This window comes from Ogataea polymorpha, assembly GCF_001664045.1.
Source record: "Ogataea polymorpha strain NCYC 495 leu1.1 chromosome Unknown OGAPOscaffold_1, whole genome shotgun sequence".
Lineage (NCBI taxonomy): Eukaryota > Fungi > Ascomycota > Pichiomycetes > Pichiales > Pichiaceae > Ogataea > Ogataea polymorpha.
The window spans coordinates 790,234-811,760 of record NW_017264698.1 but is presented as its reverse complement, the minus strand read 5'-3'; the positions used below and the strand labels follow the sequence as shown (position 1 = coordinate 811,760).

The window sequence follows — 21,527 nt, the reverse complement described above, 5'->3', positions numbered from 1 at the left end:
ACTTTCTGGTCGTCATGAAGTATTGATTGAAATTTAAATATTTTTGAGTTTTTAAATAATTTTTATTTTTTCAGTTATTTTTTTGGTCTAATAAGTATATTTCTTCGATTTTGGTAGCCGTCTACTTTTTCTTATCTACAGAAGGAATGGGTTCAGGAATTGATCGCACATCCCTGGAAGTAGTCTTACTCATCATCATACCACTTATATATTGCCTCCAGTTCTATCCAATACAGCTACTCGCTATCCTTTCCCGCAGCGTAGTAGTGCAAGTAAGCACTCAACGTCTTGACACCCTCCAGATAATTAGCAACGTCAATCTTTTCGTTGATCGAGTGAGCTCCGTCGTCTCCCTTGCCCATTGGAAGCAGCAAAACGTTGGTCTTGAGCTGCTCTTCGAAAGTCAGGGTGATCGGAATAGAGCCACCTTCTCTGGTGAGGTCAGGATCGACATTCCAGACAAGCTGCGTTGCCTTTCTAGCAGCAGTAAAGGCTTCATTGAACGGATCACTAACCCAGTAGTTACCATCGTGGATCAGCTCGACATTAAAGCTGTTTGGAGACTTGAGCTCGGCAAATTTCTCCTTGCAGAACTTGAACACATACTCGTCCAGCTTGCGTGGGTCCATGTCAGGAACAGTTCTTATGGAGAATTTTCCAACAACCTTGGCAGGGATAACGGTCTTGGCTCCTCCTCCAGAAAAAGCACCCTCTATTCCGTGCAGCGACAAAGAAGGGTACCTCCATCTGTGCATGAGGATGTTCTTCTTGTCCTGGTAGATGGCGGTGTTGGAGCCAGAAGCAAGATTGAGCTCGTCCACATCAAAATCAATCTTTTCGTACAGCTGCTCCTCCTTCTCTGTGAGTGGGGCCACCATCTCATTAACCCCAGGAATCTGGATGTTGCCTTGGGTGTCGACCAGCTTGGACATGACGTTAAAGAGATCAGTCATTGGCTCGTGAATCACACCTCCAAAGATACCCGAGTGCAAATCCGCGCCCGGCCCGCTCACAGTGATCTGGTAGTAGCTGCATCCCCGAAGACCGTAGGTGAGGACTGGTTTCTTGGTTCCAAGCCAGTAGTTGTCCGAAATACACACTGTGTCGACGCCTTTGAAGTACTTGTCTGCCTCCTGGGCAACAAGCTCGTCCAGACCCAGTGAACCGCTCTCCTCCATGCCTTCGAAGCAACAGACGAGGTTGACAGGCAGCTCTATGCCGGCCTTGTTGTGGGCCTCGACGGCATTAAGCCAGCCCATGACAGGGCCCTTGTCGTCTGTGGAGCCACGGCCGTACAGTTTGCCCTCTTTCTCAACGAGTTTGAAAGGGTCTGAGTTCCAGCCGTCCTCAAGCAGAGCCGGCTGGACATCGTAGTGGCCGTACACTAAAACGGTTTTTTTGGCCGGGTTCTTGCCGAAACGAGCCAATACAATTGGTGGCAATTGTAATTTTGGATCCGACACAGGCGGAGGCTGGGTTCCTAGATCCCGCAGCTGGATGTCCTCTGCACCAAGAGACTCCAGCTGTTTCTTTAGAAAATCGGCCATGGCAAACACCTGGGGTCTGAGGGACTCGTCGCTGGAAACAGAGGGAATGGCCACGGCCTGCGCCAGTCTGCTCACATATTCCGACTTGAGCTTGTCGATCTGTGTAAATAGCGGCTTGACAGATTCAGAAACACTCATTTTATTTGTTCTCGAGATATACGATAGAGGGCGAACAAATTTAAGCATGGAAACAATTTCTTGATGCAGCTTTTATTGCAAGAAATGGAAAAAGGAAGGGCCGAAATGCCACCTACCCGCTTTCCAGGGACCGTTGAAGACACCGACTGGCAGTCTGTATCAATACCAGACTGATCAGTGGTCGCATTTGCATATCACTGAAGACAAACCAGTAGAACGGAATGGAGTCTTGAACCGCATAAAATGCTTCCTCCCATCTCCATAACACTCCCTCCCTCCCTAGATAGACACCGGGAGCCTGCTTGTGCCTGCTGCGAGTTTGTAGCGAGCTACTCCGACTGCTTATCGCGCCGGGTAACACAACACCGGGCTTGTCGTGGTTGCGAGCAACGGACGTCGCGGCAAGCATAGCGATTAGCCATTTGTAGGAGATCATGTGGCATATACGCTGTCAGTGTTCCACAAATACAATGAACCCGACAGCAAACCTAACCCTGGCCAGTGCTGTCCATAGTCAGCCAGTAGAGTTTATTATCTCTATTTCGACTTTGCACGACGATGACTAAATAAATAATTTTTCATCAGGAAAAACATCTTCAACATGTGTGGTATCTTTGCTGCTTACAACGTCGAGGAGGTGGAGGCCTTCAAGGGCAAGGCCCTGCAATACTCGAAGAGAATCAGACACAGGGGTCCAGATTGGTCGGGAAACAAGATCATCAACAACACGATCCTGTGCCACGAGAGACTGGCCATCGTTGGCCTTGATTCGGGTGCTCAGCCAATCACTTCTCCAGACGAAAGATACACTCTTGCCGTCAACGGCGAGATCTATAACCATATCCACATCAGAGAAGAGTTCAAAGATTACAAGTTCAAGACTCTGTCTGACTGTGAGCCTATCATCCCGCTGTTCCAGAAGTACGACGTGGACGCCCCTAAATATCTGGATGGTATGTTTGCCTGGGTGCTCTATGACAAGGAGGAGGACCGGGTCGTTGCCTCCAGAGACCCTATTGGTATCACGACGCTGTACATGGGCCGTTCGTCCCGCAGGCCAGGAACAGTGTTTTTTGCCTCGGAGCTGAAATGTCTGACGGACGAGTGCGACGAGATCACGCATTTCCCGCCTGGTCACGTGTACGACTCGAAGACCGATAAGCTCACCCGGTACTTCACGCCTTCGTGGTGGGACGGCGAAAAAATCCCAACTCAGCCTGTCGACTACACCAAGGTGAGAGAGACGCTGGAGATGGCTGTGAGAAAGAGACTCATGGCAGAGGTGCCGTTTGGTGTGCTGCTTTCTGGTGGACTGGATTCGTCGCTGATCGCGTCGATCGCCGCCAGAGAGACCGCCAAGGCCGCCAAGGAGGCCGATTCTCACTCCGAGGGCATCGACGCGTCGCACACGCTGACCGGTGTGGACGACGATGGAAAGCTTGCTCTTTCGGGCTGGACCAAGCTGCACTCGTACGCGATCGGTCTGCCCGGTGCTCCGGACCTTGTTGCTGCCAAGAAGGTGGCCAAGTTCATTGGAACGATCCACCACGAGCACACCTTCACCGTGGATGAAGGCTTCGACGCCCTGTCAGACGTGATTTACCATCTGGAGACCTACGACGTCACGACGATCCGTGCGTCGACCCCTATGTACCTTCTCTCGAGAAAAATCAAAGCGCAGGGTGTCAAGATGGTGCTCTCTGGTGAGGGATCCGACGAGATCTTGGGTGGCTATCTGTACTTTGCCTCTGCTCCGTCTCCTGAAGAGTTCCACACTGAGTGCGTCAAGAGAGTCAAGAACTTACATTACGCCGACTGTTTGAGAGCCAACAAGTCCACCATGGCATGGGGACTGGAGGCCCGTGTGCCGTTCCTGGACAAGCAGTTCCTGGAGCTTTGCATGAACATCGACCCTAAGGAGAAGATGATCGTTCCTGAGGCGGGCAGAATCGAGAAATACATTCTGAGAAAGGCGTTCGATACCAGCGATGACCCATCTGCCAAGCCATACCTGCCAGACGAGATCCTGTGGAGACAGAAGGAGCAGTTCTCTGACGGTGTGGGCTACTCGTGGATCGACGGATTGAAGGAGCTTGCGGAAAGATCCGTGTCTGATGAGGAGTTTGCCCACCCTAAGCCAGAATGGGGCGACGATATTCCAACCACCAAGGAGGCCTACTTCTACCGCTGCAAGTTCGACGAGCTGTTCCCAAGCAAGGCTGCCGGTTCCACTGTCATGAGATGGGTGCCTAAGGCCGAATGGGGATGCCACGAGGACCCTTCGGGAAGATACGCCAAGACCCACGATGCGTCCGTTCTTAAGAACTGATAGAGTAATAAATGGAAATAATATATATAATATTTGTCTTATCTACACAGCCGTGTGTATAATTATTTGTTTTACATGAAAAAGACCAGTTTGTCCTCGCTCGATTCGCGGTCGACCATCCCACGGACGCGCGAGCAGTACGAGTATTTGGCGAAAGTCGTTCTGATTGGCTCGTCTGGTTCCGGCAAGACCTCGCTACTTCACCGATACGTCTCGCGAGACTGGAAGGCCGTGTCCCAGACCATCGGCGTGGGGTTTGCCTCCAAAGTGGCCGTTGTGGACGGCAGCACGCGCGTGAAGTTGCAAATATGGGACACGGCGGGCCAGGAACGGTTCCGCGCCCTCACTAGGTCGTACTACCGCGGCGCCAGCGGCGTCGTGGTGGTCTTTGATTTCAGCTCCAGAGCCAGTTTCCAGGACGTTTCAGAGTTTATGCAGGACGTGAAAAGCATGACACCGCCCGATTCGTGCGTGGTGCTCGTCGGGAACAAGAACGACCTGCCAGAGGCGGTCTCAAGGAGCGAGATTGCCGGCTTAGTCGACAGCAGTTCTGTGATGCTGGGACGAACCGTCCAGTTTGTCTCGGCCAGTGCTTTAGACAATTCCAATGTGGACACGGTGTTCGAGACCGTGGCCGGCTCTCTGGTCACAAAGATCGAGCTCGGGCAGATCGACCCGCAAGACCCCGCGAGCGGCGTGCAGTACGGCGACCTCAGTTACGACGCCATCACGCTAGCGACTGCTCAACCCAGCAAATGCTGCTAAAGTCACTCCGAAACAGGCACGCTCTCGATCACAAACGAGTCCACAAACGGGAATCCGCGAGCGTCCACCTTTTCGCGCTGAATCACGTCGATCACGTCGCCCTCTTCTTCGATCTGCTTGTTCATGTCGTCCTCGTCGACATAGTCGAACTCGTCCTCCTTCTCTTCATAATCAATGTTCTCCTCGATCTCCTCGAAATCGGGAGCCAGCGCACTCCACTTCTGCGGGATCACCACCGACCAGATGAAAAGCGTGCCGGTGTCCATCGTGGTGGCCACAATAGAACATTTGCGATAGTTCCAGTCAACAGCCAGCAGCTCGTCGTTCGAGCCTTCCAGGATCTTCACCAGCGATCCCATTCCGGTCTCCCAGATGTACACGTCGTGAGTCGCTCCGAGCGTGGAAGCACACATGTATTCCGAGTTGTGGTTGAACTTCAACGCGTTCCACTGCAGTCGGTTCACGGCGTCCTGGTACCGGTTTTCAAGCTCAAACTCCCAGTCTTCTATCGGAGCAGAGGTATCCGGCATCGTATACTGTCGGATGATGCGGTCACTCGAGTTGACGGCCAATTTCGAGCAGTTGGGAGAGATCTCTATATTTTTTATGTTCGAGCTGCAAACATTCAACGAGCGCACTATTTGCAGACTATGCGTGTCTATCACGTTCAGCCAGCCCTTGCTGGTACCTGTGAAAATGTAGTTACTGTCCGGGGTCATTGTAGCCGTCAGTGTAGACTGTTTCACGGTGTTTGGCTGGCCCAGCGGATTGGTGTCTAGCTTGGCAATTTTGGGCTCGTTCTCGAGGTCTGCAAAAACAGCATCGTTGTCCACCAGCGCCGCAACAAATTGAAAGTGGTTCTGCGGGTTCATCACGCTGCACCAGACGGGCCCTTCGAAATTGTAACTCCGGATCACCTTGCACGTTCCCAGGTCCCACAGGTTCACCTTCCAATCCTTGGACGAGGAAAGTAAATACCGTCCGCAGGACGACCAGGTCAGCGACGTGATGGCGCGCGTGTGGTCCCGGAGCACCTGGATCGTGCTGTTGGTGTCCGTGTCGATGATGAGAATAATGCCATCGATGAGCCCCGACGCAAGGTAGTCGCCCTTATAGCTGTACCGTACCTGTGTAGAATGGCCGTATGCAAGCGTCTGAGCGAGTGTGTCGGGATATTCTTTAGCCACCGCAAAGGGGTCTAAAAGCGAGAGATTCATAAGAAAATTAAAATAATTTGACTATGGAGAAGTATACCGAGAAATCTGAGCGGCCATTTTAGCTCTGAAAGTTGGCACACGGGCGCCGAGTAAAAAGCGGGATCAAGAAAGTCTCTGTCCCTACAATTGTGTCTAAATAGCACAAACTCCGTTGACTTCCCCCGTCCGGCCGGATTTCTGTCCAATAATTTATTAATTGTAGCCAGAAAAATATTCTTTTTATTGCAATGTCAGAACCCCCAGTTTTGGAGCGGTTACCCGCCGGAACAGAACTTCAGGTCGGCTCCCACAAGGCGAAAATCGTCAACTATATCTCCGCCGGCGGCTTTGCCCACGTATATCTGGTCCAGATCAGCGAGAAGCCGGAGTTTGCCTGTCTCAAACGGGTGGTTGTGCCCAACAAACAGGGGCTCAATCTGCTGCGCGCAGAGGTCGAGGTCATGCAGCGGCTGGCCCATTGCGACTACGTGGTCAAGTATCTGGACTCGCACGCGTCAAGAGTGCCCAACAGCCACTGCTACGAGGTGCTGGTGTTGATGGAATTGTGTCCCAACAAGTCGCTGTTGGATCACATGAATGCCCGGCTAAGCACCAAGCTGTCAGAGCCGGAAATTTTGAAAATCATGCTGGACATCTCGCAGGGAGTCTACGCGATGCACAGACTGAAGCTGATCCACAGGGACATCAAGATAGAGAACGTGCTGATTGACGACAAATACACGTTCAAGCTGTGCGACTTCGGGTCCACGTGTCCCGTGCTGCGTCCGCCACGCAACCACCAGGAGTTCCAGATCCTCACAAACGACCTGCTGAGACAGACAACGCCGCAATATAGACCTCCAGAGATGATCGACCTGTACCGCGGACTGCCGATCGACGAAAAATCAGACATCTGGGCTCTCGGCATTTTCCTATACAAACTATGCTACTACATCACACCTTTCGAGACGGCCGGCGAGCTGGCCATCCTGCACAGTGCGTACCGGTTTCCATCCGCACCGCGATACTCGACTTCGCTGAAGAGTCTCATCAACATCATGCTTCAGGAAAATCCCGTGTACCGGCCCAACATATACCAGGTGACGGCTGAGATCTGCCGCATGATGGACATCGACGTTCCCAAGGGCATAGAGGACTTCTATATGCAGGGAGAGTACAAACACCCGCCTACAGAGCAGATGCACCCGCCAATCGAGCAGTTCACGGCGAGTGTGATCCCAATGTACTCGCCGTTCAAATCGATGCCCCAGGATCCTGCTGTGCCGGTAGTGACGGTCGATCCGCAGAAATCGCAGCCCACAGAGGCAACAGATACTTCTGTGGACCTCAAGTCGTCGCTTCCATCCGAAGACTCGCTTGTCGACTTCAACATGGACCGGTTCCCGGAAATCCAGCTGAGCGGCGAGAATAAGACCGAAAACCAGCCTGTGGAGCCCGAGCCGGTGCCCGAGCCGGTGCCCAAGACGGGCACGAAATGGTCGTCGCACAACCCGTTCCCGCAGGATTTGATCGACCTCTCCACAGAGCCCACAGAGCCCGCAGAGGCCAAGAACCCAGGCGGCGAAGCCGTGTCTTTGCCGGCAGAGATACTGGACGGGTCGGTGGCGAGCTTCACACAGCTACAGATCTCCGAGTCGGAATGTGAGTCGACCCACTCAGCCTCGAAAATAGAGAGCGGCCAGGTCAAGCCAATATCTGATTCAAAAGCAAAACTATCTAGCATCGGGGACAATGAAAGCGTTTCCAGCTAGACCTGCTAGCGTCTCAGCCCAAAACCGGTTTGGAGGCCGAGTCCACAAGGTTGCCAAAAACCGGCGTCATAACAAGATTGGCGCAGTACACCACCACGAGCAAAAGCATCAAATTTGTGAAGTGGAGCGCGTACGACTCGTACTTCGTCAGCATGTAGTGGGGCAATAGGAAATAGTAGAACCCATACGCGTACTTTAGACCATCAACCACGCTCATTGTTTGGGATAGGTGTGAAGACTAATTTATTCTGTCGTTTGCGGCTGAAATTTTTTATTTTCGAGCGTGTTACATGGTGCAGGGATGTAGTGCTACTAGGGCAGGAACGCAAAGTCTCCCGTGTCGGCGAGCTGGTCGTTCTGCCACGGCCACGAAAACAGGTCCTCGGGCTGGGCGTAGCACGCCTCGTAGAGCGGCAGCTGCGACGCCGCGCTGGACTGTTTGTTGGCGCCCTGCAGCATCACGAGCCCCGTCTGCGGGATCTGCTGGCCGCTCTCGCCGGTCCAGACAGAAATGTTGTTGATCATGGCTGTGGTGCGCCCCACAAACGGCATCATCTCGGGGATGTTGGGCACCGGCGTGATTGGGGCCGCCAGCGGCTGTGCAGACAGCTGCGGCGGGCTGAAGGTGCTTTCAGGCTGCAGCAACCGGAGCTGGGGCTGCGGCGACGCCGGTAGCGGCGACCCGGTCTGCGGTCGATTGAACAAGTTGGCTGTGCTGCGCAGGCTGGACGGCGACGACGTGACTCGGGGCGCCAGATACGAGTTCTGCGGCGGTAGCGGCGGCGAGTGGATCAGCAGGTGGCTCAGGCCCTTTGGGATCGTGCTTCTCGTGAGCTGGCCGCGCCGCTGCGACAGCTCCTCCTCCTCGCGTCGATCTGCGTCGGTCGGCTTCATGTTCAGCTCCGACTCCACGGTGTAATGTTGGAGCGGCTTGCGCACCGTGGCCGGCGGCATCGCGTTCTGCGGTGTCTGCACCACTTCCGACGAGTCTGGCCCGCATCGCAAAATCAGATTGCCGATCGTGGCGGTCATTAGCTCCTCGAACGTTTCTCTAAACGAGAGCGCGAATTTGGTGCGCTCAGACATCACGTACAGCGAGATGGAGCAGGCACGCAGATCGTCGAGCCCGGCAAACAGCGCCTCCGACACAACCGGTCGCGTGTGTTTTTTGTCGTCTCCGAGCAGCTTGCGGCGCATGTCGTCGCGGTTTCTGTGCAACCACAGACAGTAGATCAGCGTGACTCCGGCAATAAATATGGTATGGATGTTGATGACAGAGTGGCCGCGCACGGTCTTCTGGTGGAAAGCCTTGATGCTCTGGCAGATCTGGCCCGCTGCGGCCTGGCATTCCTTAAAAAGACGGTCCTCGGGGTCCAACAGCTCCAGAAATGGCTGGATCAGGTTCCGCACAGACCGGTAGTAATATATGCTCAGAGTCTCGTTTTCAATGCCCCTGCTGAACCCGTGGCACTCGTTGCGCCAGTCCTGTAGCTGCTGGAAAAACCGCTCGACTGCCGGGAGCTGGTCTTTAGTGGTTATCGAAGTGCTGCCAAGAATATTGAGCTCCTCGATGAACCGCGCCTCGGTACGACGGATCTTGATGATCTGATTGATGAATAGCTTGTCGCTCGGATGAAGCGCGCGGGACGGCTCGTACTCAAACATCGGCAGGTCTGCGTCGGTCAGGCGCTCCTTCAAAACGAACGGTTTGGATATGGCAATGGCTATAGCTTTCTCCAGCAGATAGCAGCACCAGAACAGCCGCATCTGCCGATCGCGCTTCGCAGCACTCACGTTCTGGTAGGTGCTGCTCTTGTGCAGTCGCAGCTTGATGCACAGCTGCATCGCCTGGCCAATCACGTCGTACACGCCGTTGCTGTCCTTATCGTTGCGGATCAGGTTGCACGTGATCAACACCAGCAGCTCGATCTTCTGCGTGCTGTCCACGTTCTCGAACATGAGGATGTGGCGCAGCGCGGCCGAAAAGAACCGCAGCGGCTCCGGGCCCTTGTACTTGCCCGTCGTCTCGTGCAACGTCGAGCTAAGCGTGAACACCAGAAACATCCTTGCACAGTTGAAATGGTAGTCATCCGCAGACCTCGGCGCCACGCGGTTATAGTAGTCGTTCTGGAAGTCGAGCAGCTCCTTCTCGTTGAGCATCGGGAACTTGTACTGCAGCAGCGCAAAATATATGTCGACCAGCTGTTTCGCCAGTTTCAGGTCGATTTCGAAGATTGGCTCTTTTTTGAAAAAAACTTTGAGTCTCAGCCCGGCAAGCATGGAACGATCGTATTTCTCGCCGTGCTCCATGAAAAACTCGTCAAACGGCTTGCCCAGCGTGTCCTTGTAGGGGTTCAGCGACACCTGTGGCTCTTCTGTGCGCATCAGCGGCCGGATTTTTCTGTATTTCGAAGGCGGTTCTGCCACTTCTTCTTTATTTCGGGCCTCCAGCAGCTTCTCCAGCTGCTGCACCTTTTTCTCCAGGAAAACCGTGTACTCACTCTTTACGTTTGTCCTGTTGCTCGTGCCATACCGCGGGGGCTGCACACAAGTGGTTTGCGACTTGACGCAGTTGGTGCAGCTAGGCGAGCGCTGATCGCACTTCTGCTTTCGTTTCTGGCACAGGTAACACGACGTGGACCGGCCCTTCTTGTCCTTGATCTGCACGGGCGCTGGAGACCTGCTGTTGGGATCTGACTGCGGCGTCAAGAGCGTCGGGAGCGATTCCATTTGGGCTGGTGACATCTAATCTCACCCGGTAGACACCCCTATCTTCTATTATCTATTGGCTAAAAAAAAAAAAAAAGAGCATTTTTCGGTCTCCGCCAGCACACCCCGCGAGGAACCCTGCAGCATACCCCACTTAAACATTTTCCAGACCGCTCAGGCCGTTAAGTCCAAAAAGGAAGCCCAGCTCCACGCGGCTCAACCGGTTCACCTGCTGGCGGGCTGTTGGATCCAGCGCGCTCTCCACCAACTTCTCTTTCTCCGCCTGTAGCTCGATAATCCGGTCCTCCACCGTGTTCCTGATCAAAATCCGGTGCACATACACCTCGCGCACCTGCGAGATACGGTGGACCCGGTCCTGGGCCTGCTTCTCCACAAACGGGTTCCAGAAAGGCTCTAGGATGATCACGTGCGACGCACACGTCAGTGTCAGACCGACATTTCCGGCCTTGAGCGACAGCAGCATCACTTTTTTATTTGGATCCTGGTAGAAGGTGGCGACGCTCGCGCTCTTGGCCTCCACGTTCATCGACCCGTCGTATCGCAGATACTCGATCCCGTGATCCCGCAAAAACAACTCCAGAATGTCAAAGAGCACCATAAACTGCGAAAACACAATCACCTTCTCGCCCGGCTTCGTCTCCAAAATATCTTTGATCAGCGTCAAGCACCGCTCGATCTTGGCCGACACCTCCAGCTGGCCGTCCTCGCTGGCTATCAAACGTTTGACCTTCTCTATTCGCTGGGCACTGTTCAAAGACTGAGTCTGGATGTTGAACTGTTTTTGCACATCTCTCCATTCCAGCCGCTTGTTGCACACCGAGTCAAACACCAGAAGTTCCACACACAAACTCTCGCTGCTGGATTTGTTGCACGTTTTGCACCGCGCAGACCGCACACCGTTCCAGACCGTCTCTGTGTTGTCTTCGAAAAATTGTTCCTGACAGTCTCTGCACACCGCGTGGCCACAGCTTCCAAGCAGAATAACGTTGGCGTCCGCCTCGATCACATCAAAACACATCTGGCACGAAAACCCATTCTTCCACTGCTCGTTGATCTGGTCGCACAAAGTGCGGTCAAATCTCTTGGCAGTCTCAAACCCGCTCTTGATCGTGCTCACTTTAAACTCTCTCTCTTTGTTCTCGCCAATCTTCACCAGAAACTTGTGGTCGCACGCCTGTCTGAGTCGCAGCAACAGCGTGAGGATAGCACTGTATCCGCCTTTGTGCTTGTGGCCGTCGCCAGAACCGGCCAGAATCCTTTTTGCAGTGTCGGCAGACTGCGCCTCGAGGTTGTAGTAGAACTCGCGCTCGTCCTCCTTCATCTCCACGTGGTTGACCACTACGTGTTTCTCAGGTAGCTGCAAGATCGGCTTGCCGTCAATCAGAGTCTTCTTCGTCCGACGAAGCAGAATCGCCGTCAACAGGGCCTGCACCGTCTGCACACCCCGCGTCTCGCCGCCGTACTTGCTCCGCAATGCATTCGAGATGCGCTCTTTGAACCGGGCCTCCTCGCAATACGGCTTGATCTTCAAAAACCGCAAAATCGGATACAGCTCGTCGATGTTGTTTTGGATAGGCGTGCCGGAGAGACACCACCTGTATTTGGAGTCGAGCAGTGCGACCGCCTTGGACGTCTGCGTGAGCTTGTTCTTTATGGCCTGGGCCTCGTCGAGTATTATGCGGTGGAAAACGGCGTCCGAAGTGTAGAAAGGCGACCGGTAGTGCGAGCCGCCGTCGTCGCGTTCCGGTAGCGTGGCCTTCTTCGTTTTCAGCTCCTCGAGAGCCAAACGGTAGTGTTTCTTCATCTCGGACGTGAGCGTGTTGTAAGACACCAAAACCACGTCGTACCGTGTCATCTCCTTGAACGTGTTGAGCTTATTTCCCTGGTGGAAGATAAAATAGCTGATCTTTGACTGTTTTTTAAGCTTGAAGTCAAGCTCCTGCCCCCACTGCTGGAGCAGCGAAACTGGTGCCACCACCAGATTCGTCTTGCACTCATTGGGACCGGCCTTGTTGGCAGCCATCAACGCGATTGCCTGCATCGTTTTGCCCAATCCCATGTCGTCTGCAAGAATTCCGCCCTTGTTAGCGGACTCCTCCATACTTAGCATCCATTTGAGCCCGATTTTCTGGTGCTTGAGAAGCGCCACGCTCAGATCTTCAGGATCACGGACGTCTCCGTCCTCGTACACCTCGTCGGGCTTGATGGTGTCGAGCAGATGCTGGATATCATCTGCGTCCGAATAATTGTTGAATCGCTGCATATATGGATTGAAAGCGTAGGTATCGTAGGTTCTGGCCGAAGAGCCTGCATTCTCCGGCTCGGCGTGGTATCTCAGCAGCGGGTCGCCTTGGACGCCCGGCCGCGGCCGTGGATTAAAGTGGTGCTCGTATTGGCACAGCACCTGAATCTTTTCGCTCGTGGTTCTAATTTTCAGGAAATAGCGTTCTATCTTTGCGCTGATCGCACTCTCCATCTGCTGGAAATGATCGGTCTTTTTCGCGTCATTGCGGCATGCGTCGCTCGTCAGGTACTTGATCACCGCCGTGCGTCGCTCCATCAGCCTCTTCACGTTCTCGTTTAGCCTGTGCAAGTACTCCCGTGCCTGGACAAGCACGTTTCGCAAACCCTCGGCAGTGGCCGGCAACGACTCCCTAAAATCATGCGGCTGGCCGGAAGGTTTCGTTGTGGGGGGACTGATGTTGGTCGACTTGACAAATACCACGTCGTCCTCTTGGTCCATGTCGTCGTTTTCTGTGTATTCCCGTTTCTCATTGGCTGGCGCAGGCTCTTCCTCTGCGTCAGACGTCAAATCGATCACCTCCGATTTGAACGCCGGCTCAACTTTTTGCCGCTTCGTCTCGTCTCGTATCCCATCCTTTCTTCTGTACGGCGCAACAAAACGCTGCATCGCAGGCACCTGGGGCGAAATCAGAGAGGACACGGGGGAAGCATCAGACGAGTCGCGCACGGGGCGGTCGTCCTGGCGCGGCGACAGCTCGGAAACATCGAGTATTTGCACCTCGTCAGCAGACATGGCAAACAAAATTAATACAAAATAAATGGCATGTTACACAGCCACAATATTTACTCCGGTACACTATGTAACTCACAGGTCTCCATTCTCCTCATCGATCAGACGCTGGACGTTTCCGAGCTCCTCGGCCAGCTTGGGGTGCGACGGATTGAAGCAAAGGCCTCTTTCGAGGTCAGACTTGGCCGCGAGCAGGTTGCCCAGCTTCATCTGACAAACACCCTTCCGGAGATGGTTTTCCGGGATGTTGGCGGCCAGCTGGCACAGCAGTTCGGCATCCACGTACGCGTCGAGCCAGTTTTCGAGCATCATGTTGGCATCGCAGCGGCCAACTAGACAGATCAGCACCTCGCTGACCGTCATCTGGAAATTTTCGAATTTCGGTCTTGCGGCGGCCAGACCGAGCGCAACGCCAAACTGTTTGGCCGCATCCGCGTACTTCTTTGTCCGCATCGACGCAGCCGCGCTCTCGTGCATTTTTTTGATCATCATGCTCAGGTTTTTGGTGTAGTTTTCTCTTGTTGGCAATGGAGGAACGTCGACGTTGGCATTGACGTAGTCCTTTATCAGCGTGTTTAGTTGGGAGACCTCCAACTGCAAATCTTCGTACGCCGCAGCCGACGTGTCTTCCGCCAACGACACTTTCTTCGAGGCGGAATCGTAGACCAAAGGAAGAGACATGAAATAAAATTATCAATTTATTTATTTAAATTGAAAAAAATAATTCAACTAGGCACTTTATTGGTATGCCCAAGTACTACTGTGACTACTGCAAATCGTACCTGACGCACGACTCGCTGAGCGTGCGTAAGTCGCATTTGCAGGGCCGCAACCACCTGACATTCTATTGCGAGTACTACGAGGAGATTGCCCGTGAATATGGCCTGCTGGAGACCCAGGAGCTGCCGTGGGAGTACAGTCTGGAGACGCACTACACGGGGATGCCAGGCTTGCGCACGCAGAAAAACGAGCTGAAATTGCCACCGCCACCCACGTTGCAGGGCTTCCCCAACCCGCCACCCAGAGCAACGTACTACGACGTGGTGGAGGAGAAGCGGGTGATTGCCGAGTGGAAGAAGGCGACCGAGCCGGCGACCGAATTGGGTGGCCCCACGAGAAAATAGAGCGGCCAGTCGCTACAGCAGCCGGGCAATGTGTAGAGTATTTATTGCAGAGGGGCCTAATGTGAGGTCGTGCGCGAAACAACAAATTTTTCCTTGATTTTGCTGGATAAAACTGAAAGGCGTGCCTTTGTTTATCAATAATTTTAGCAATATGTCGGCTCAACAACAAGTTCCCACATTCAAGCTCGTTTTGGTCGGAGACGGTGGTACCGGAAAGGTAAGTAGCATACAGGCGTTGGCACACTAACAAAATATAGACCACTTTCGTCAAGAGACACCTGACTGGTGAATTTGAAAAAAAATACATGGCCACCTCCGGTGTTGAGGTCCACCCAATGTCATTCTACACCAACTTCGGTGAGATCAGATTCGACGTTTGGGACACGGCCGGACAGGAGAAATTCGGCGGACTGAGAGACGGTTACTACATCAACGGTCAATGTGGTATCATCATGTTCGACGTCACCTCGAGAATCACGTACAAGAACGTTCCAAACTGGCACAGAGACCTTGTCAGAGTGTGTGAGAACATCCCTATTGTCCTGTGCGGTAACAAAGTCGACGTCAAGGAGAGAAAGGTCAAGGCCAAGACCATCACCTTCCACAGAAAGAAGAACTTGCAATACTTCGACATCTCTGCCAAGTCGAACTACAACTTCGAGAAGCCGTTCCTGTGGCTCGCCAGAAAGCTCGTGGGCAACTCCCAGCTCGAGTTTGTCGAGTCGCCGGCCCTGGCTCCTCCGGAGGTGTCTGTCGACGCCGACCTGATGGCCAAGTACCAGGCCGAGATGGACCAGGCTGCGGCCATGCCACTGCCTGACGAGGATGACGCCGACCTTTAAATAGAGTAAGGTTAAGTAATTTGGTCCTGAGCGGTGTAGAGATGAAGAGCCAATAATTGTTTCGCCAGCTGTTCGGTTACGCAGCCCTTTCTTTCTCTCTCATCCAACGAAAATTCTCCATTCTTATTCGTATACACCATTTTGACCGATCCAAAATGTTCAACATTGTCGCCAGGTCTTCAGTACGTGCTTCCCAGAATGCCATTGCTAACCCGCAGAAGCTTTTTTTGCGCCAGAATGCCAGATTCCTCTCGGTGTCGGCCGTTAGAAACAACCTTGTGACCGATCTCTACGTCAAGGAACTCAAGGCTTTCAAGCCTACTCCTGCCTCTGCTGCCGACGCTGAGGCCGCTACCAAGCCATGGAAGCTCCCACAGGCCGCCAAGGTCCCATCTTTGGAGGGTGAGGGCGCCGACGCGCTAGCCGAGTACGACTCTGCCAAGGTCGAGGTCGTCGAGGCATCCGGCGAGACCGCTGCCGAGGAGTACAACCCAGACGACTGGTTTGTGTTTGAAGAGGAGGAGGAGCCGGGACATCACTGAGCAGCCAGAGCACCACAGAATTCATGAGTAGATCGTTAGAGAAATACAAGTCGAGTTGTCTAAGTACGGATTGACTAAAAGTTGCTTACTCTAAAACCTCCCACGTAACAGTACCTTTGGAAACAATGGCCCCCACTGCCGGGTTCTCGCCCACCGGGAACATGGAGCAATCGCCATGCTGTAGCACAGGGTTCCAACGGCCATCGAAGAATACCCTCACGACCGAAATCGGGGTGTCCAGGTTGTCCTTGTTCCAGAACACACCCTGGGCCCAGTTGCCTACGCGGACGAACCGGCCCTCGCCTCCACTTTTCACGTCAAAGAGGCGCGACTCTGCCGCGACGGTCGACCCGGCCTGCACCTTGTGTTGCGGCGTCGTTTTCCACGGATCCAGAGAAACCCATCTCTCTTCATACTGCTCCTCAGTTCCCGAGCCTGGGTTGTACATGGTGCCTGTTTCGCGGCGAGTGCCGTCCTGCAACGTCTCGAAATGGCCGATATCTTTCGGGATGTCGCTTTTGAGCGGGTATTGCACGGTCTCGCCAGCCAGTTCGCGTTTCCTGCACTCGCACCAGCGGCGGATATAGTCTGAGTCGAAGAAATCGTGCGAGAACTCGATCTGCGAGCCGTCAGGGGCCAGAAGCCGCGCAGAACCAGCGAAGGCCCATTCGAAGGGGAAGTCGCCGCAGGGCGTTAGCAAGGGCCGCACGTCGACAAAACGCTCGCTCGGCGTGCTGAGCACCATCGTCGAGGTGTTTTCTTCCGGCTTTGAAGACGACTCCCAAGCAATTGACAGTCTTGCGGAGATGCTCATGGACGATCGACGCAAGTTTAATCAAAAATAAAAATTTTTACCAACTTTCAACTCACCATGGGAAAAGGAGCTGCGAGGTTTGGAGGAAAAAGCGGATTCCTGCCGAAACCACGGGAGATTTTCAAACAGCCGTACAAGCACGTTGTGTACCAGAAAGAGCCGGACACAGGGTACGCCGACGGGATCTTGCACCCTCGCGGCACAACAAGAGAGCTGATCCGCCCGCCGGTGGTGACGCCCGAGGAGCGGCTTCAGCGCACGGCCAGGCCGCCTAAACAGATGCCGAGTGAGTCTGAGCTGCAAAAAATGGCCGCGGAACAGCGCGCCAACATTAAACAGGCCGAGCTCCGCAGAAAGTATCTTGCCGAGTCGTACAAGACGGAGGTGAGCCGTCTGGAGAGACTGGAGGCCCAGGAGCGCCGCCGGGCAGAGGAACAGGCCAAGGTGGAGCAAGCCGCGCGTGAGTACAAGGCCTCGCACGCCGAGGTGTACACGATGCCGACCGTCGAGAGCTATCTGGAAGGCCCTTTCATACGGCCGCGCACGGAGGAGGAAAAGGAGGAGCTGAGGCTGAAGCGGGAGGCGAACCGGCGTGCGCGGGAGCTGGAGCACAAGCAGGCCCAGGCGGTGAAGCTGTTGGAACTGTACAACGCGGCGGCGAATTTTGCCGTGACGGACGAAAAGCTCAAGGAGATGGTGGACAGCGCGTTCTCGGACAGAAAGCTGCAGGCGGTGAAAGACATGCTGAGCGTGGATCTGAGCGGTCTGGGCTCGCAACCAAGCCCGGGCGAGTTTGACAAGACGGTTGCAGAGGTGATCCTGGGCACTGTGAACAAGGGTCCTTCGCTGGACACTGTCGAGGACACGTTGAGCGGCTTCAACGAGCGGATTTTGGAAACGGCGCAGACAAAGATGGAGGAAAAAAAGATGGAGCTCAAGTTGAAAGCAGAGGAAAAGCGGAGACAGCTGCGGAAGCTACAGGAGGAGATTCTCCGCGAGCGGGAGCAGAAGAATGAATAAGAGAGTGTACATAGGTGAAGTGAGTTCTTGGTATTATTTTCGAGCGGAGCTCTAGTTATACAGGTATCATCTACAACGATTCCTCGTCAATGGCCTTTTGGGTTCGCTTGATCTTGAAAAAGCGGATGCCGCCCTCGTTGGAAGGGAGCGTTCCCTGGTTGGTCTCGTCGACGGCAAGAGGGCCGGACACGGGCTGCGAGACCGGGGCGCCGGCTGGGCCGGTCTGGCCCATTTCCAGCTGGCGCTGTTCGCGGTGGATCTTGTACGCTCTGTGCATGCCACTGCAGCAGGTGAGGAAAAACACAATCAGCAGACACACCAAGGCGGCCCAGGCCATGCCGAGCATGGACGGGCCGACCTTGGCGCTCATGCCGGCGTCGGAGAACTTGTTTCTCACCATCACAGAGACGGCAGTCTGGCACGAGACACCGGCAGCACAGAAAAGAACGCTCAGAGAGACAAAGAAGATGACAACCTGTTTCATGGTTGTCCAGCACAGTTGGAACAGCGTGCAGATGAAGCTGACACCAGCAAACACAAGGGCAATCAGAATGAATGGGAACGAGAATCTCGAGAGGTAGTAATAGGTATCTCTATTGGTGACAAAGTCCTGGGGCAACGAGGTCGAGTTCCCAAAGTTGTCGTATGGAGAGATAGGCTGGTCAGGACCCAGGTTTGTGCAATTTCCGTTGGAGTGCGAGTCGTAAGTCTCTGGGTTGCAAATTCCCCAGAAAGTCCATCTCGAAATGTCTCCGCTGGGGTTAAGGTTGGAGGTTCTGGCCTGCACCCAGTAAAACTGGTTGAAAGGGAAGGACGAGACCGAGCCGGAGAAGACGATAAACAACAGAAGCAGCGTCGCACCGGCCAGCAACAGTAAAGTGAGCAGTCTGTTAAGAGAAGTGAGCAGCATAGGAATTGAGATTGATTAAAAAAATAAGAGCAATTTGTTTCAATATGAAGCCTGTGAATTTCAGCTAATTATACCTAGACAGAAATACATAAACAAGACGTATGTACTATTTACTAAAACGGGGGCAAATTTTTCGAAATAGAACAGGGCCGTTACTGGATCGGGAAATTGGCAAATAGAAAGTGCAATCGCTCAAAGCGGAAATAGCACTGGACAAGGGCAGCAAAGAGGCGGAGACAAACGTGACATGCCACGGCTGAAGCTGTTCTTGCAAAAGTTGCTCTCGACCCTGACATGCGTTTTCCATAGTTGCGATTACGTAACATGCGCTGCTTAGCTAATCGGAATCTTTTTCCCAGCCAGTTTTCCTTTGTTTACATGGACATCATCGACCTTGAATCGTCCGATCCGCCTGGACCGCGCTCCGCGCACCTGTTTGTGTCCTCGTCTCCAGTCCCCACAACACGACGGCTTTTGTCTGCCAAAACGCCCGCGCCCAAACTCAGCAGATCGGCGGCCAGGTCGTCCCCCTCGTCTCTGCCGAGCATCATCGAAATCACCTCCAGCCCGCTCCCTGCGAAACGAAAGCGGCACCCAGAGCAGCCGTCGTCGCTGTCGAACGCCATTGTTCTTGAGTCGGACTCAGAGTCGGACTCAGAGCCGGCCGAACGCAAAAAAATAGCCCTTCCTAGCTCTCCGACGGGCGCTGGAGACGAGTCTGTCCTGGAGATAGATCCCGTGGGTCCGTCCGACGATATCCAGTTGGGGAGCATTTTTGATATAAGCACAAAAACCGCCATCACTCCTTCAAAGACGCAACAGCCCGCCAGTGCTGTTACCCCTGCTGCTGCCACGGAGGGGCCCCAGGGGGACCTTGATGCGCTACTGGAGCACGCGAAAAAGTTCAAGAGCAAGGAGTTGAAACAGGTGAACAAGATGCAACGTACAAAGGATGAGTTGCTGGCCGAAATGAGCGTTGAGGTTGAGACGCGACTGCACGCGAAGCTGGCCGGGATCAACGCTGATTTCGACAGTTTCCTCGCTCCCATCAAAGTGGACACGGCATCTCTGTATCTACCGCTTATCCAGTTCAAAAGGCAGGTCGAGGCGGTGTACCACGAGCAAAAAGGAACGTATGTGCCTATTGACAAGTATATGAAGACCGAGTCGACCGTCGTGCTCTACTACGACGCTGCGGAGCTCGTGGACAAGATCAGGGATGATACGATGCGCACAATAATCCTCAAGGTAAAGCGGATGCGCCAGGACGCCAACGTTGTCCTCATGATCAACGGTTACCAACAGCACTTGCAAACGCTGCGCGCACAACATAATAGGGCGTTTGTGAGCCAGGTGATGCGGAAAATGGACCACGACAAGACTCAGAGGGTACTGGGTCCTGCCAACAGTACGGTTTCCGCAGAAACTGTGCGCAAAAAGCTGGTTGAACTGGAGGTATTTTTCGGAATCCACATTTTCCCCATCAAGGGTCTTCGGGAGCTTGTGGATTGGATCAGGTCTTTCAGTTACACCATGGCACAAAAGAGCTACGACCCGCACGAAAGAAATCGAGAGCTTGCCAACATAGGCAATATCCGCTGCGGCCAGACGCCCGAAGAGTGCTACCAAGAATCGCTCAAACAACTTAAATACCTAGTTACCTCTTCAGCACGCACGCTGGCCAGGAACTACCCCACTCTCGTGCAGCTGGCTGACAAGTTGCAGACGGGAATGCCGTCGCTCATCCGAACTGACGTCGAGCAGAATCTCAGGAAAGTGTTCACAAGCACAGATCCCAACGAGTTGCTCGACTAGCCTGATTTCTTCTTCAAGCTTCGCAGATAATCAACTTTCGAATACGTTCTAGAGGTTAGTTAGCGCAAATTTAAGATACTGACTTCAAGATTTGCAGGTCCTCGTGCGAGATTTGGTCTTTCATTTTCTCCAGCTGTTCCACTGCCTGGACCACCAATTTCTTCTCCTCGTCGTCAAAACTGTACTTGTGAGACATCAGCGTCGTCACAATGCTAGTGGCAGAGTCTACGCATCCTATGTGGCCGTCTACCTTTATGAGACCGAGCAGAGACTTGACAACCTGGTCCTGCTGCAGTTTTTCAAGTCTAGCCGAGTCGATTGAGGTTGATAAAGCAGCATTCAGCAGCGACAGTGCTCTCAGTTTCAGCTTTTCACTAGACTTGTCGCTGTTCAAAATTGGAGCAATAATGTCCCATCCATTGTGCTTTTCAAAAGATTCCACGCCTTCCTTGTTGTGTCTCACGATATTTGCCAGAGCATAGATAGCTTTCAGATTCGTTTCTGGAGACTTGTCCGAAGCCAGTTCCACAAGCTTTGCCATCCCGTTCTCACCCTCCGCATACTGAAGGAAGTTATGTTGTGACTTAGGGTTGTTCTGCGTGGCCGTTCCTATACAGGAGCAAGCCAAGGCCTGGAGTTTGGGCTCTGGGCTGCTCAGCTGCTGCAGCAAGGGATCCCAAAGCTTCAAGTTTTCAATGTTGTTTGCATTGTCAAGGTTTTCAATCAGCATCTCAAAATTGTCAAAGGCAACGAGCTTGTTCTCCAAGTCGATCTCAGGGCTTGTAATGACTGCCATATTTTGCTTCATCTGCGTAGGCTCATCAACAGCCTGTCCAAAAAGCTGAGCAAGAAGCTCAGGATCTGGTGCTGGGGTCTTGGCCCGCAATTCCTTGTCGTCGGACTGATTGGCAATCGACCACTGAAGTAGTTTCTCCATGGCAAAATCTAG

At 53.5% G+C, this 21,527-nt stretch overlaps 15 protein-coding genes across 15 annotated transcripts; 8 read left to right on the top strand and 7 right to left on the bottom strand.

Moving 5' to 3' along the window:
- Nucleotides 1-154: 154 nt before the first annotated feature.
- Nucleotides 155-1,715, bottom strand: OGAPODRAFT_15270 (uncharacterized protein). Its single transcript, XM_018353613.1, has one exon. It carries the CDS (start codon nucleotides 1,683-1,685, stop codon nucleotides 237-239), a length of 1,449 nt encoding a protein of 482 aa, XP_018213224.1. The 5' UTR covers nucleotides 1,686-1,715; the 3' UTR covers nucleotides 155-236.
- A 348-nt stretch (nucleotides 1,716-2,063) lies between these two features.
- On the top strand, nucleotides 2,064-4,014 carry OGAPODRAFT_96855 (asparagine synthetase, isozyme of Asn1p; the record flags this gene model as incomplete). The annotated part of the gene is made up of 1 exon (XM_018357917.1): nucleotides 2,064-4,014. The coding sequence occupies exon 1, from the start codon at nucleotides 2,287-2,289 to the stop codon at nucleotides 4,012-4,014; it is 1,728 nt and encodes a 575-aa protein (XP_018213223.1). The 5' UTR covers nucleotides 2,064-2,286.
- A 9-nt stretch (nucleotides 4,015-4,023) lies between these two features.
- OGAPODRAFT_81128 (uncharacterized protein) lies at nucleotides 4,024-5,996 on the bottom strand (the record flags this gene model as incomplete). Its single annotated transcript, XM_018356489.1, has 1 exon — nucleotides 4,024-5,996. One exon carries the CDS (start codon nucleotides 5,994-5,996, stop codon nucleotides 4,782-4,784), a length of 1,215 nt encoding a protein of 404 aa, XP_018213221.1. The 3' UTR covers nucleotides 4,024-4,781.
- Nucleotides 4,090-4,779, top strand: OGAPODRAFT_44874 (uncharacterized protein; the record flags this gene model as incomplete). The annotated part of the gene is made up of 1 exon (XM_018355489.1): nucleotides 4,090-4,779. One exon carries the CDS (start codon nucleotides 4,090-4,092, stop codon nucleotides 4,777-4,779), a length of 690 nt encoding a protein of 229 aa, XP_018213222.1.
- Nucleotides 5,997-6,223: 227 nt separating the features above from the next.
- Nucleotides 6,224-7,117, top strand: OGAPODRAFT_45505 (uncharacterized protein; the record flags this gene model as incomplete). Its single annotated transcript, XM_018355500.1, has 1 exon — nucleotides 6,224-7,117. A coding segment is annotated over one exon (894 nt), but the record flags the coding sequence as incomplete, so codon positions are not given.
- Nucleotides 7,118-8,032: 915 nt separating this feature from the next.
- On the bottom strand, nucleotides 8,033-10,493 carry OGAPODRAFT_15269 (uncharacterized protein). Its single transcript, XM_018353612.1, has one exon. The coding sequence runs from the start codon at nucleotides 10,475-10,477 to the stop codon at nucleotides 8,060-8,062; it is 2,418 nt and encodes an 805-aa protein (XP_018213219.1). The 5' UTR covers nucleotides 10,478-10,493; the 3' UTR covers nucleotides 8,033-8,059.
- A 61-nt stretch (nucleotides 10,494-10,554) lies between these two features.
- Nucleotides 10,555-14,172, bottom strand: OGAPODRAFT_74725 (uncharacterized protein). Its single transcript, XM_018355922.1, has 2 exons — nucleotides 13,591-14,172; nucleotides 10,555-13,362 (listed from the first exon to the last, which is right to left on the bottom strand). The coding sequence occupies exons 1-2, from the start codon at nucleotides 14,001-14,003 to the stop codon at nucleotides 10,611-10,613; spliced, it is 3,165 nt and encodes a 1,054-aa protein (XP_018213218.1). The 5' UTR covers nucleotides 14,004-14,172; the 3' UTR covers nucleotides 10,555-10,610.
- A 66-nt stretch (nucleotides 14,173-14,238) lies between these two features.
- OGAPODRAFT_92018 (GTP-binding nuclear protein GSP1/Ran) lies at nucleotides 14,239-15,477 on the top strand (the record flags this gene model as incomplete). Its single annotated transcript, XM_018357087.1, has 2 exons — nucleotides 14,239-14,852; nucleotides 14,893-15,477. Exons 1-2 carry the CDS (start codon nucleotides 14,787-14,789, stop codon nucleotides 15,475-15,477), a joined length of 651 nt encoding a protein of 216 aa, XP_018213216.1. The 5' UTR covers nucleotides 14,239-14,786.
- OGAPODRAFT_11086 (uncharacterized protein) lies at nucleotides 14,258-14,635 on the top strand (the record flags this gene model as incomplete). Its single annotated transcript, XM_018353260.1, has 1 exon — nucleotides 14,258-14,635. One exon carries the CDS (start codon nucleotides 14,258-14,260, stop codon nucleotides 14,633-14,635), a length of 378 nt encoding a protein of 125 aa, XP_018213217.1.
- A 145-nt stretch (nucleotides 15,478-15,622) lies between the features above and the next one.
- On the top strand, nucleotides 15,623-16,091 carry OGAPODRAFT_15268 (uncharacterized protein). The gene is made up of 2 exons (XM_018353611.1): nucleotides 15,623-15,659; nucleotides 15,696-16,091. The coding sequence occupies exons 1-2, from the start codon at nucleotides 15,633-15,635 to the stop codon at nucleotides 16,017-16,019; spliced, it is 351 nt and encodes a 116-aa protein (XP_018213215.1). The 5' UTR covers nucleotides 15,623-15,632; the 3' UTR covers nucleotides 16,020-16,091.
- OGAPODRAFT_92016 (uncharacterized protein) lies at nucleotides 16,088-17,858 on the bottom strand. Its single transcript, XM_018357086.1, has one exon. The coding sequence runs from the start codon at nucleotides 16,831-16,833 to the stop codon at nucleotides 16,105-16,107; it is 729 nt and encodes a 242-aa protein (XP_018213213.1). The 5' UTR covers nucleotides 16,834-17,858; the 3' UTR covers nucleotides 16,088-16,104.
- Nucleotides 17,140-17,853, top strand: OGAPODRAFT_22776 (uncharacterized protein; the record flags this gene model as incomplete). Its single annotated transcript, XM_018355223.1, has 1 exon — nucleotides 17,140-17,853. One exon carries the CDS (start codon nucleotides 17,140-17,142, stop codon nucleotides 17,851-17,853), a length of 714 nt encoding a protein of 237 aa, XP_018213214.1.
- Nucleotides 17,859-17,867: 9 nt separating the features above from the next.
- Nucleotides 17,868-18,883, bottom strand: OGAPODRAFT_15266 (uncharacterized protein). Its single transcript, XM_018353610.1, has one exon. The coding sequence runs from the start codon at nucleotides 18,761-18,763 to the stop codon at nucleotides 17,924-17,926; it is 840 nt and encodes a 279-aa protein (XP_018213212.1). The 5' UTR covers nucleotides 18,764-18,883; the 3' UTR covers nucleotides 17,868-17,923.
- Nucleotides 18,884-19,141: 258 nt separating this feature from the next.
- On the top strand, nucleotides 19,142-20,578 carry OGAPODRAFT_11082 (uncharacterized protein; the record flags this gene model as incomplete). The annotated part of the gene is made up of 1 exon (XM_018353259.1): nucleotides 19,142-20,578. One exon carries the CDS (start codon nucleotides 19,142-19,144, stop codon nucleotides 20,576-20,578), a length of 1,437 nt encoding a protein of 478 aa, XP_018213211.1.
- Nucleotides 20,579-20,648: 70 nt separating this feature from the next.
- On the bottom strand, nucleotides 20,649-21,515 carry OGAPODRAFT_11081 (uncharacterized protein; the record flags this gene model as incomplete). Its single annotated transcript, XM_018353258.1, has 1 exon — nucleotides 20,649-21,515. The coding sequence occupies one exon, from the start codon at nucleotides 21,513-21,515 to the stop codon at nucleotides 20,649-20,651; it is 867 nt and encodes a 288-aa protein (XP_018213210.1).
- Nucleotides 21,516-21,527: the final 12 nt, after the last annotated feature.